The sequence below is a fragment of the Diorhabda carinulata genome, chromosome 8, assembly GCF_026250575.1.
Source record: "Diorhabda carinulata isolate Delta chromosome 8, icDioCari1.1, whole genome shotgun sequence".
NCBI classification, from domain to species: Eukaryota; Metazoa; Arthropoda; class Insecta; order Coleoptera; family Chrysomelidae; genus Diorhabda; species Diorhabda carinulata.
Genome location: NC_079467.1, coordinates 5,812,073 through 5,827,097, shown reverse-complemented (window position 1 = coordinate 5,827,097; position 15,025 = coordinate 5,812,073). Strand labels below are relative to the sequence as shown.

Below are 15,025 nucleotides of genomic sequence, written 5' to 3'. Positions count from 1 at the left end.
TTTGCAGTGTTTAGTTAATTTTTGATCGAACAGAAGTTTGCTTAAACATATACATAGTTTCGATTTCGTATTTCATTTTGTAACATGCTTGTTTCGTTTCTCCCAATATTTCTTTGTTCACGTATTGTGTCTCGGTAGTTACTTTTATTTTAAATATTCAAGTTCAAGTTTTGGAAAAAATTAATTTGTTGTCTACCTCCCACTCCTTTTCAATAAATTCTCGTATCTATTTTAAATATCCTCTATCTATACTCTACAAGTGAAAAATCAAAGCAAATGTAGTAAAATTTGTGATGATATTATTCCTTGTTCTATAGCTGACAGGTTGGAGTTTGACCACCAAAGACCCAACTGGTACACCACCATCAACACACCAAATTACTTCAACAATTTGGAATTCAGTTAAGGGCTGCAACCATCCCGGCATTTCTGAAATAAGTCCCAGTTTTTTTCTTTGATATCTAGATACTGAATACACTACTACTACACCAACACTCACAATTACACTGACTAAACAGTTTACCTTCAGGCTCTGAAGACGATAATTTGGCTATCTGTGTAGTGTACTCAGTACTCAGTATGAATATCACCAACTTCTCTAGAAATTTAATTGATATATAGAGTTTTCAATTTATAACTACTTTTGTTCATTGTGCTTTCTTGGATACGCAGTTAATGCGAATTTTATCATTTCCTAAAACCCATTTTATTGTTCTCATAAATAAATATTAATTTGGAGAGTTGTGACCGGGGATAGTTTGTTTAGTTTTTATTAATATAATTCATAAGCTCATTCGCCTTTCCTTTTATTCACTTTTAACCTTGTTTGTTTAAAGCTGCTGGCGTAAAATTTAATATTAATTGTTAACCCCATTTAAGTACCAGTTTTTTATATATGTTAACTGAGACTGAATACCACTTCCCGAGGAAGAGTCTCCAGCCGGGAAGGTAACGTGACTATTTTATTTTAAACCAGTCAATTACATTGTAATCCTGCATTCCAATGCCCGAGCATAGTTCTAGCAAGTTACATAGTTCGTTGATGTATAATACAAATAGAAAATGTTCTAAGACAGTACCTTGTGGTACGTCTGTAGTGATTTTACGATTTTCACTTTTGGTTTCATTTGTAATTTGAAATAATGCTTTTATCATTTGCTTTGTGAATTATTGTGTTTTATTATATTAACGTTTTCAAGAGCTTTAGGCTCTATCGATTTTTTATATATAGATTAAAAATATGAGCCAAAATTTCTGAAATATCAGATATATTTTTTAATACTCTATAACTTATATATTATCTGCTCTACTTCTGTCGCCCGTTATTCCAGATCACATGCTGAAAATTTACTATTCCGATCCGTTTACTATGATTACAATTATTTACTGACTACTCACTGATTAACAAGCGCATATTTATACACGCAGAAGACAATTTGATTTTAATGTAAATTAATTAAATTCTTCACTAAAAAATTCAATAATTTACAAATTGTAACAAGACCTCTCAGAGGTCTTTTCTCTGTTTTGCCATCTGACATTATTTACCTCAAAGCTCAAAACGCAACGCTTTAAATCTATTCCACTTAGCGTGGTCGTGACGTGATTGCGTACGGAATGCACCATATGTTCGTAATTGCTCGTCTGACTGTCCAATTCTGATATAGTTTGCGTATTGTCCGAGTTTTCGGAAATTCGGAATTTATATACATATACTCGTAAATCTTGAAAATTTAATCCAGACCGATTTTTCCGAACGCATTAGAGAAGATTGGCAGAAGTCGAAGTTACTTTTAAGCAAAGATCATTGAAAGCAGTGTCTTCATTTTGTCCAAGAACATGGAAATGGGATGGGATATCATAAGGCAATATTTGATTTAGTAATTAAATCCACGATTTTAATCTTTTAATGAGGACCACCATAGAAAAGTAACAAATTTCTGCTCTGCGACAATGCAGGATGGTTTGGAGAGTTTGTTGTGATTCAGGGAGATTGTATAAAGCTGCTCGATACATAATAGACGTTTTCGAACTGCCTGTTGTTCCATCATGCACTTTTATTTATCGATTGAGCCAATACGAAAGAAATTGCTGTATTTTAAGACATTTCGTTGGACCCAGAAGTAAATTCCTCAAAAAACTTGCAATGATAAAATTGCATCGTGGAGAAATTAACGTATAGAGCTGAAATAATTTTTTAGGAGAGTTACTTTAACCTTATTAGGGGGCGGGGAAATTATTGAACCAAGGAGCGTAAAATGGTAAATCTAGCTGTGAGAGCATGATTTTATTGATATGATTTATATATTTGAGATCTTAAAAAGCCGTTCCAAAATGACCATTTTGGCATTTTATTCTATGAACTAAACATGTAAAATTTTGGGTCTCTCATGCAGTAAAGCATTCATCAAACTTATCCCTGCATATTGAATAAAACAACTGTTCTCTATTATTATATTTATTAAATTAAACCGAATAAACATGACTACAAATAATTTTAATATCACTGTATACACTTAATACAACACGAACAGCCACTTATTCTTTTAAGAAACGATTAAACATTGTCAAATTAATCATATAACATGGTTCTTGGCATTCCAGGCGTAATCAAGTTTTCTGCTATATTATACAGAGAGTAAGCAACAAAAAAGACTAACTACCCCATCAGACGTGATTGTGTAGTGGTGGTGGAAGTTCTTCCAGAGATGATTTTTCTTTGAAAGATGCATTCTGGAAGAGACAGGTTTGGTTAAATGTGTGTGATTAATGGAATAGTGGATAAATGAATGTAGAGATGACAATATAGAAAATTAGTATTTACACAGAATTTTATCAAATAGTTGTTACCAAGTCCAAGATCCACATTATAATCAAATTAAGTTTAAAAATTGGCATAAATTTATAATCTGCATTCATTGTGATAAACAAAAAAAGTTGAGATTTTTGAAAACCTCTCATGGTTTCAAAAAATTTCAATTTAAAATGTACAATAAGGCTATAGCATAATTATTTAAAGATGTGCTAAATTCATATTGTGTATATATAACTGGAATTTTTGAAAAATTGTTCAGCTAAGTCTAAAATATATTTATTGAGCATATTTCAACAAAAAATAATGGATATTCAAAAAACGGTATTTTTAGAAGTCTATAATTAATTCATTGTCATCAAAACACTGTTAATTGACGATTTGTCTAAATATTATTTTAGTAAACTTCTTGTCCATAGGTAACAGAAAGCTGTGAACTCAAATTCATTCGAATTCACTCAAACTTATCGCACTGCCCAATGTGGGTCTGTATCGTTTGTCCGTCTTCGTCTGAACAAGTGTGAAATGCGGGTCGATCCCGTTTGTTGAAATTTAGTCGCGAACGAATGTATTGTTTCTCATTAAAAAATAATAAAAGAGGTGGTCATCGTCAATTAAGGAAACCCACAAAAATCGTTTCTTTGAGTATTAATGTGATCAACCCACATTTTCCTTGTTTGAAATCACTTGAAATACGTCGATGAGATCCAAAGCAATAATATTTTCAATCACCAGAAAACCAATCTGAAAAGTTATCCCATCTACCTGATGAAAAGCAGTCGACTATTACTATATTACTCTAACTAAAAAATAACCTTAAATTTTCCTCCAATAATGAACTATCTGTTTTCCATTATTTGAGATGTCAAAGTAGTAGTTAAGATTTACAACCCCAAACGGCGCCTATTCCATGAGAACATCTTAATATGTTGATATAGCTATTAAGAAGCATACAAAAGCACGCATGCGTCAAAACCGATTGACAGTTCTGTAGTGAGTGAGTCTTCTCTTCGAATTCATTATATTCAGTGTCATAAATAAACTTCATTATTCTTCATTACTTGATTGCTGAAATTGTTTTTGGTGACACATATTTTCCTTGATTGATTTACAATTCAGATTTATTTGCTTATAACAAATATTCATTTCAGTAGGACATCAAGATATTAGAGGTATGCTATTATTTGTTCACTATGATCATAGATGTCTTATTTTTGTTAAATTTACTATAGAAAAAATTTATAAATCCCCTATACCAGTTTGCCTATAGGCTCATTTTTATATTTTTATCTTTCCTTTCAATTTTTAAATGGATATCACCGATTACTCCTAAGTTAAAATTTTTAGAACCGTTGGTTGGTGATATTCATACTGAATACACTGTTTACACTATCGCTACACCAACACCCACAATCACACTGTCTGACTCGAGTTTCGAATACCGAGTTATCGTCTTACTAAACCGATTACTGCTATTTTACACTTTATCAATCTCATATATCAATTGAGGAGCATTTTTTAAAAACTCGAAAAGATTTATGCGAAAATTGAGTTATACATGGATTCTATATAAAAATGCCCGACCAGCTGGTAGTGTCAGATTGATGGAAACGCGACAACTACACGATCTATAGCGTAGCCAAATTTTTGCGTTTTTTCAAAACTTGATAACTATGCGGACATATGCATTATTTGAATGAAGCATGTCTGTCCAGACAAATTCTTCACCACATGTTTTGTGATTTGTTTTCCTTTTTATATACGATGACAGCTCTTATCTACTTTTTGGAAAAGGTCTTTAAAGAAATTCGTCCCGAAGCTCGGGTCTTAACGTATCAGAAAAAAGAGCAGACAGTGATTTGCTAAGTCCACACCACATACTCTGGTCATGACATAGAAGTCAGCAATTAATCAGGTTAGTGACCTTAGGAAAGCTGATGTCAGAAAGCTATTGAGCGGCATTAGTCTTACTGATGATGGGAACTACCCGTAGTACTAACAATAGTGTCGATGAGACAGAGCCATGTGATGATTTCGGAGCGTATTTGTGGAATATATTTATTTTATTTTCAAACGTTATTTTCTTTAACATGAACGTGCTTGATCTGATCTTTATTGAGTTTTCAAAAACTACGTATTTGTTAATTTTCTTATTTACTCCTAATAAAATTATATATTTTTTATTTATTCCCATAGTTGATCAGTTTTTCAATTAAATATTTATATTGGTTGATAAGTATAGATACTTCTAACTAATCTATAACATAATAAATCTACTCAAAATAAGAGTTCAAAGCTTTTCGAATGACTCCAATAGATGCTTGTAAAAGTAGTAGTTATAACCTGCCATGAATTACAATTTGGGTAGGCATTTTAAGCAGACCTTCAATTAACCCAAAACTTCTATACTGTAACGTTTCGGTTAAAAATTGTTTTTTTATAATTAATTTTCACTATTTTCCATATTTAAACAAACGATAATGACCATAACGAAATTGAGGAGTTAAGTGATTGCCCTGTTGAAACATGTTAATCTCATCATTTTAGCCTGAGACAAAGTTTCACAGTAAAATGATAAAATGGTGAAATTACATGCACATAAAATAACTAACACGGTAAACACTACTTTATGTTGGGCAGTTGTCATATTAGTCATCCTTCAAAGTTAATAAAAAGATAAAAGGTTGGCAACTAAGTACTTTCGCTTTTTACTGATAGAGAGCGTTGCTGTATTTTTTCAATAACTTATGTTAGTGCTGTACTTTGCCGTTTGTCACGTGATACTGGTCACATTGACGTAGCTTTAGCAGCAAGTAGTGCGTGATTTTTATTAAAGCTATTGGTTGTGAGTTAATTTTAAATGAAGTGCAGAAACGAACATTTTTCCTCAAAGGAAAGAAAGCTGCTGCTGCTCACAAAGAAATAAGTGAAGTTTATGGTGTTGATTGGTAAACAGAGCGCACGTCTCAGAATTGGTATAAACAATTCCGTTCGAGAAATTTTTTCCTCAAATATGAACAACGTCCTGGTCGGCCTACTGAAGTTGATAATCACTGAATCAAAGTGATAATTGAAGAGAATCGTCATATAACTGTTTGAGAGGTTGCTACAAGTATCGCACAAAACAATTAAAAAACACTTAAAATGTCTTGGGCTAGTTAAGAAGCATGATATGTGGGTATCTCACGATTTAACACAAGGAATCAACATTTGCGATATGCACCTTAACCGAAATGAAACCAACCCTTTCTTGAAAAGAATCATTACTGTTGATGAAAAAAACTCACGCTGTCAGTTTGGTGGGATTACAAAGTTGTTGCGTTTTTGGAGATGCTTCCAAGGAACCACTCGATTATCCTGATGTTTAATGTCAACAATGAATAAATCTGGATGAAGCAATCAAAGAAAAACGACCAGTATTGTCAAATCGGAAAGGTTTAGTATTCCACCATGATAATGCACGGCTTCACACAACTTTGGCAACTCGTGAGAAACTGTTGGAGTTTGGCTGGAAAGTGATGCCACACCCCCATAGAGCCCTGATCTGACACCAACTGATTACCATTTGTTTTGAATTCGGTAGAATGCTTTGAAGGGTCAAATTTTCACAAATGATGATGACTTTCAATCGAACCTGGTTCGTTTTTGCTGATAAGGACCAGAAATTTTATGAGCACGGAATCATTTTTTATTTTATACTACACAACCGAAATTACTTTGTTGCCACAACCCTCTAATAACTTAGCTTGAATAGGATAAATGGAACACGACAAAAATATTAATGCCAATTTTCATCATTACCTTTATATCTAGTTAAACCAAGTATTCGTAAAAAATGCCCAGTTGATTATCAAGATACCCATAAAGATGCATTATAACAAGTGATGTATTCAACAAATCGATAATTTTATCTTTTGTTGAACATAAATTGTTTTTTTTTCATCAATAATTTAATGATATGTTACTGGTATGTTATTGCACATTTAAAAAAATGTTGACAATCAATGGTAGAAACTCTGATTGATGACAATTTAATTTATATACATGAATAGTCTATATTGAAAAAAATATATTTTTACTTAAGGTGATGTGAGTTATAGTACACAATCTCAAGCAGTTTCCTGTGTAAAAACTACTTTGGGGCTTATATAACTGACATTCTAATTCTGCTCACATAATGAAAAAGATAATGTGAACTATCTTCCCGATAACAATCAATAACAAGTTGCTAATATACAAAGTCACACTAAAATCCATCCGAAGTTATGGTATTCAACTACGGGGCACTGCATCCAACTCAAATATAGCAATTCTAGAAAGATTTCAGTCAAAAGTATTCAGAATTATTGTAGATGTTCCATGGTATGTACCTAACAACATTATTGCTTGTGACCTTGAAATAAAGTCATTTAAAGAAGAAATATTTCCCTTATGCCAGAAATATTCTCACCGCATTGAAACCTATCCTAACACATTGGTTCAACCTTTAATGAGACCTTTCAGCCAGCGAAAGCTTAGAAGATATCTTCTGTGTGATTTTACTGACAGATTTTAGTTTCATAGTGATTTGTTTTGTAATTATGCCTCAATCAAACCATATTTTTTTTGAGTGAATGTAAATTACCCCTGGGCAATTATCCTAGTAGACAACTTATATATTGCTATTAACCATCGGCTCTTTGTAAATTTTACAGATTGCAAATAAAATAGAGGTTGTTAAAAAACAAATATAATTGAGAATCTTATTCTGTTCACATACCTAGTAAAAAAGATAACTGTTTAGGTCCTGAAAACTACATAAAGGAGTCTGTCCTGTAACTTTTCGGTTATTTGTAGTCATTGGGTTATTAATATATTTATAACTAGATCGATATAAAATTTAACCGGATGAGTATTCTGCATTGTTCAGTTTTAACTCCCAATTTTTAACGATATATTATATCTATGTACCCAAATTAGGTACAAGATTGGCAACGTTACAAAATCCTTGAAAATGCAATAGTTCTGTGTTCTACGAACAAAAACCATCCCGCCACCTGACAAATTAAAATTCGTAACCAAACTTATAGGTATAAACACAATAATTCTTTAGTTTTGTTTGTGAATAATAAGGAAAAAAACGATGTTGAAGAACATGTAGATATGGTTTACCCTCCAAAGGAAGCTACAGAATATCAACTGTACAAAAAAAATTGAGAGGGATTAAAGCTTAATTTATGCAGTCAAAATTAAATTAACATTAAACTAAAAGGTTTAAGAAAAAAATGTGTGAAATATAAGAAGTGATGTAAAAATGATTGTAATAGTATTTATAGGTTTTTATTTCCCGACCGATATACTTCCCTCTACAGAGCAATATTACGTTACAAAAAAAATGAAGTAAGAGTAAATTTAAGATAATAATTAAATTAAATTATAAAGGAAGAAATTTTTCTATTAATTATCAAGTATAATTCTCATTACATATTATATCACGTTTTCTTGTATTTTGTATATAAAAATTATTATCTCGATCACCATCGTGTACAATAAATTTCTCTTCAACAATCATTTCTTCATCAAGAAGGACAGCGTTGAAATGCAAAGCCATATTTTGTAGAACAGCATAAGAGTTAACCAATTTGCTAGCTTTTATGGGAGTATAATTCAGTGATTTTTACACAAGCATCTAAATCTACCTTTTAGAATTCCATTAACATGTTCTATGGTAACTCTGATTCGTTTAAATGCGTATTAAATCTTCATTCTGAGCATTCGCGGAAAATTTCCTTGCAAATACACTTGTTCTAAATGTACATTTATGCTTGACATTTGTTTATTATCAATTATGAATTATTGATTATTTTTAACTCAGCATTTGCAATTATCTGAACATTTACTTTGTAAAACCCTTACTGTTGTAATATGGACCTGCGGAATATAATGGATGATGAATCTTACCCACCCATTTAATAAAACGTTATAGCATTACAGACGGTTGGCTCATGGGGAAGTGAAACATTGTTCCTGTATCCATTTGATACCATCCAGGTTCCAAGAAGTTCAGTGTCCATAAAACTTTTAAATATGTGGGAATACATGTAATTCTTATACCTTCATGGGTATGTAGCAAAATATTTTGTATAAAAGAAAATGAGCGGCACCCTTATTTAGATTAAAAAGTTTTACAAATTTGGAATTTCTATTCATTACACGTGCTTGGTTTCTAAAAGATAAATGTGGAAATTAAACCTGAAGATTATATACATTAGAACATTTATTTTTCACCGTCACCTCTTTTCGAGACGAACAATATAAAAGAAAAAAATCTACATATACAAGTAAGTATGCTCCAAGCACATTATTTCTGGTACGGCCAAATTATTGGTAAACCCAGTGGTCACAATAGCATTGAACACGTTGTTTGTTGTCCAGCGGCCATATTAGTGTTGCGCAGGTCATGGTTCTGGATTGCCCTATATCCTCACACCTTATCGATATAAATAATACTATAACGGCTGTTTGGTGCTTGTACCACTAGGTTTTGATTATAGAATACGAACTATGGTTATACACTGTGGTTAAATATAACTATTATTGATTATTTTTAACCAAAAAAGTTACAGAATAGACCCCATAAGACCTTTATTTGTAACCCGAAAACAATCACTAATTAGATTTAACAAAAAGTGGACTATCTTCCCTATGACCTTCAAAAAACATATATTTTCTTTATACTATCCAATTAAATTAATAGTAATCGTGATACAGCCAATAATTATAAATACAAGACATCATCAACTGGACAATTTTTAATTACAACCAAACGTTTATTCACAACCTATTTACATTAGTTACACATACAAGTTTTATAAAATTAATGTAATTTCTGTAAAAGCAATAAACACAAGTTAATTATTTTATCTCTGTATTAAATGAGATAATATTGTTTGAAATATGTTAAATCCCTAAAAATTCATAAAATATAGTAATACTAATTATGCTTGCAAAATCATTATACAACATTCCAGATACACCATTTTTATATATGATTTGGAAACAAACAAAAATATCCTATTAAAACTAAAACTTTGAAAAAATAAGAAAAACTCAAAGGCTATCCTGTATAACAAGAAATAATAAAACTAATGCCGTTGCATATAGTAATGGTAAAGAATAAGACACAGTTAGAAATAGAAATTCGCGAAAAAGTATAGATGAGGAAATTCATAACAGAAAGGAGCAGGTTCGAAAACACTATTACTATTGCTTGTATTCGAAGGACCAATTTTTTAAAATGATGAGGACTGTATTTAGTTTGTAATTTGTTTATTGATGTATGTTTGTAACGATCGAACTAAGACTGGTTACATCCTCTAGTCTTTACGACTACCCTGACTTAGTGAGATCTCCTCCTATATCTAAGGGTGGGAGATGCAATCTCCACTTGTTATATATTACAAGAATTCCCAATTGTCCTATATATTAAATAGTTTGCACATGGTTTGAAAACAAAGTCTTTCAAGTCTCAATAAGCCGACCACCGTTGTGAAGAGGGGACGAGAGAACGGCGCCAACAAGAAGTGTGTGACTTCGATTTTGACTATTATTATTTTATTTTTTTGTCTTTGTTTCGTAATTGAAGTTGTGTTGAAGATAAATAAATATAATTCCACCTTCTCCGAAAATCAGTTAATTAGTTTATTAATCATTGAAAAAAGTATGTGTCCACATGCTATAGAAGTACTGGACACTTAAAGAAACAGCAAAAAGAGACCTACAAAAACCAGCGCTGCGCCAGAAACCATTCTGAAAACCCCTATTAAGCGGAAATTTAGGCATCTTTAATGAGGTAGGTAGAGATAATATAATTACTCTGCTTTCGGTGTCAGGGTACATTGTAATAATATGGACTACTGCATGATCATAGTAGAGTTGATATAAACTGGGAAACTATAACCAGACGAGATCGGAAGAATTCAAGAGCAAATCTGCACCTAAAGTTTAAGCAAATCAAATTTTGTGGATAAGAATCTACATATTTGCTGAATGTAAAGCAATATAGAATATCAGGATCCACACCTGATAGAGTAGGAAGACGTACCCAAATTGTCATCGGTAACTGAGTAAAGAAGTCATACATAAAATACGTTGAGATTGCATTTAAAAGAAAAAAAAATCTGTATGACATTGAGATTATATTTCTTTCTTTTTCAGTTATGGTAATGAAGATATTGTTCCAGTAGAGTCCATGTAAGAATAACTACTACCCCTTTTTTATAGAAGTAATGAAATTAAAATCTTGAAAAATAAGTTATAATAAGTTATATCAAAATCAAATGAAAATCTTCTGGAATGCAGGTGATGTAGAGAATATAATTAAAACATTATTAAATGAATTTATCGTAGTACTTTTGCCGTAGTGATAAATTGTTTTAGATTTTGGTTATTTAAAGTTTACTTGAATTTATTACTTTTAAATAATTTCAAAAATACCTATTTTTATCTGATATAATATGTGTCAATTGTAACCATACATTCCTGTACATTTATTTGTTCCATGAACCAGCATTCCAAATAACTATTTTATACATAAATGGTTTATAAGTTTACATGTCACTACTTTAAATTTTAAGGAATAGAGAAAGGACAATGTCTTATTACACAAAGAAACAAAATTTTCACAGATATAATTTGATTTCCTACTTATTAATATTCTAGGATTATTCGTTTACATAAAAATATGACGAATTAAATCATCTATTTCAAATTTAATAACTATACTTTGAATAAAAAATTTTCACAATACAATGGATTATGTAGTGGATAAATTTTGAAAAGAAGTTGTTTTCTGTTTTAGGGGTAACACTACTGTAAGAATTTCAAAAAGTCAATTTCTTTTTCTAAAATTTGAGTGAGTTATGAGCATCAGACACTAGATATCCCACTGTAGAGATTATTTCTACTAGTAAATAGTACATATCTAAGGGAGGCACCAGTGAGATTATAAACTGTTTCTGTGATAGTGTATTAGTGTAGCGCAGGGGTGGCGTAGTGTACATATAAAAAATTAAATATATAAATAATAGAGAGTATTATAATTTGAACAGCTGTAACCATATCCCTTTTTTAATGTTTGCAACGTACATACTCTCAAAAAGTGGATAGTCGGCTTACTACATAGAATTGAACGTGCAATCCTGTTTATTTTGATTTAGCACTAGTCGCATAATCGTCATTTCTTTTGAGACTAATATTTGTTATTTTGCAAATATAATAATAAATTGGGAAAGATAACTTTTTGTTGGTAAAATTTTAAAACATTGTTTTTATTTTATTGATTGCAATAATTAAATTATTTATTTGTAGGACTTTGTAAAATGAGTCAATCTAAAAAAAGAAAAGTTGATTTGGAATGCAGACATTTCAATGAAACATGGTCGGTAAAATACCTTTTTACAAACATTGATAAAAAAGCAATTTGTTTAGTTTGCCAGGAAACAATTGCCGTTTTCAAGGAATTCAATTTAAACAGGCATTTTAAATCAAAACATCCAAAATATGGATCACTTTCTTTAAAAGAACTTCAAAGTGTAGCAGAAAACATTACAAAAAACTTGATTAAGCAACAAAATGTGTTTACCAAACAAAGTAATATCGAGAAATCTACCACAAATGCTATTGAACACAAAAAGTTCTGCAAACCTTTTAATTAAGCACAATTTGTTAAAAAATGCATGATACAAGTGTCGGAGATATGTTGTCCCGAAAAGAAACATATTTTTGAAAATGTAAGCCTTCCGAGAAGAATAATAGTACGATGGATCGAAAATATTGCGGAAAATTTACTTGACCAGCTAAGAGCTAAAATTTCCGATTTTACATATTGTTCTCTGGCTTTAGACGAGTCCTGCAATATTACTCACACAATTCAATCATTAATATTTATCCGAGGTATTAACAAGAAATGTCAAATTAGCAAGGAACTTCTTAGTGTACATCCAATTAAAAGTACAACTCCCGCTGAAGACTTCTTTATTGCTGTTGAAGAGTGTTTAGTTAAAGTAAATTTAACTTTGAACAAAATAGCATCACTAAGGATGGCTGTCCTAGTTTATTAGGGACAAATGTGGGTTTACTAAAACGAATCAGCGACAAAGTAAAAGAATTGCAACCAAAACAGGATATATTATTTTTACATTTTTCATCAAGAAGTGTATTGGAATTGAATCACTTCATTACTATTATGAGTTTTATCCGGGGACGTGCTTTAAATCATCGACAGTTGTTGAATTTTTGAAAGAAATTGAAAATGACTTTTACTAAATTCCTTACTACACTGAAGTGCGATGGCTTAGCATCGGTTAAGTTTTGAACAGGTTTCAATATTAACGTGATGAAATAGTATCCTTCTTGTCGATAAAAAAAATTACATGATTTCACTGAATTGCATGGCATAGCTAAACGATTTCTCGTTTTCAGTAGATATTGTGAAATATTTTTATGAACAAAATATAAATCTATAAAATCAGTTCGCTTTCAATATGCACTCAAACGTCAAAGCATTTTTGATAAAACTCACTTTATTTGCCAAAAACTTATATAAGAAATTACTAAATCATTCCCCTTCGTTAGGAACACGACGAAAATAACTATTTTCTTAGATATAGTGTAATAACAGAAGACTTGCATTCTGGATTCCAAAAAGATTTTAAGATCTCAAAGCTATTGAAAAACCTTTATGATTAATTAGTCAATCTTTCAATTTTGACGTGCAAGAAGCTCCTATTGAAATTCCATTAGAACTAATTGACTTGACTTGAAAATCTACACTCGGTATTAAAAATTGCAACAAATGATTTAGATACAATTTTCAAAGAAATAATATCGAATGAGCATTCGAGATTTCACGTTTTGCATTAACTAAAACTAATATATTTTAACGTTTAATGTTTGCTTTTTCTTTTTATAATTCTATTTACTATTATATTTACAAAATGTTATAACTATGTATGACCAAAATAAAACAATTTGTATTGTTAAGAAATAAATAAACATCAAAATAAAATCTTTCATTAACTGATTTATTTAATAACGATTAACTTAATATAATGGATCATAATTCTTTAAAAATTACGTGACATATTTTACTAGACACAATTTTTTCGCATATACACCTAAGTAAGATAATTTATTATTACTATTATCTTTTACTAACTGACAAGTTTTTCTGTTCAAATGCTTTAAAATGATAGTGTTTTTGTCAAAAAAATTTCTTGGACAGAGAAACTCCACTCAAAACATTCGCGTGTGCACTGTGTACGCGATGTAGTCCTCTGGCCCAGGAGACATTTTGAAAATTTCATTTTGGCCCGCTTTTAAAAGTATTTGAGCACCCTCGGTGTAGCGTTAGTTTGAACGTTGCATCACGCTTGTCGTCCCGTTTTCAAACTGGAAACGCATTTTACTCGAAATCACATTTTTTAACACTACCACCATAATTTTTCAGCCAATTTTGATCCGATTGATTTGAAACTTTGACATCATTTTCTAAGGAACTACGTAGGATTTTATTAATAAATTAAAAACTTTTTGTTTTATGACAGATTTTTCACAATTTTTTTATACGAAAATAAATTATCTTTTCAAACTTTCGCCAATTTGTTGAAATTTAAAATTGGTGGAAACCCCTACGTACTTTTCTTGCTTTTAGTTCAAACAGTAAGAAAAACTTGACTTTTATGTTTCAGATAATAGCTACAACGAAAAGTTAGTGGTAGTGGAATGCTTATAGCTTCTGTATTGACGGCCTTTTGTTTTTGGACGCTCTGTAAAAATTAATTTAATTACTTCAAATTATGTCCAAATAAAGTCATCTAATTGGATGTTGCATCTAAAATAAAGTTTTTTAAAAAAAAATTCAAAAATGATGTTCAAAAACCGGGCTCTACAGTGGTGTTACTCCTCAATATGATTTTGCAATGATAGACGCTTTATCATTCCTATATTCATTTATATATTAAAAATAACGAACATAAAATATTTAGTCAAAGCGAAACATATGAATTATACCATACATTATGAGTAAAATATGATACGTTTGAATAGACGATACCGTCTCTAGCTGAGATCTGTAGCATAAATATAGCCTTGTTGTTGGAGTACCTGAAGGCGTCTCTCAACGGCGTCTTTGTCTGAAAATAATGAGAAAACGATAATACAAATAAAAAAGTC

The 15,025-nt window shown here is 30.8% G+C and overlaps 1 protein-coding gene across 7 annotated transcripts in view; it reads right to left on the bottom strand.

The window, feature by feature from the left end:
• Nucleotides 1-2,442: 2,442 nt before the first annotated feature.
• The window catches only part of LOC130897457 (serine/threonine-protein kinase ULK2), a 90,401-nt gene continuing 77,818 nt past the window's right edge, over nucleotides 2,443-15,025 (bottom strand). For all 7 annotated transcript variants that reach the window (XM_057806325.1, XM_057806323.1, XM_057806326.1 and 4 more), the window contains one exon: nucleotides 2,443-14,985. In XM_057806325.1, the coding sequence (XP_057662308.1) occupies nucleotides 14,912-14,985 (74 nt within the window). In that variant the 3' untranslated portion in view covers nucleotides 2,443-14,911. The remainder of the gene's footprint in view (nucleotides 14,986-15,025) is intronic.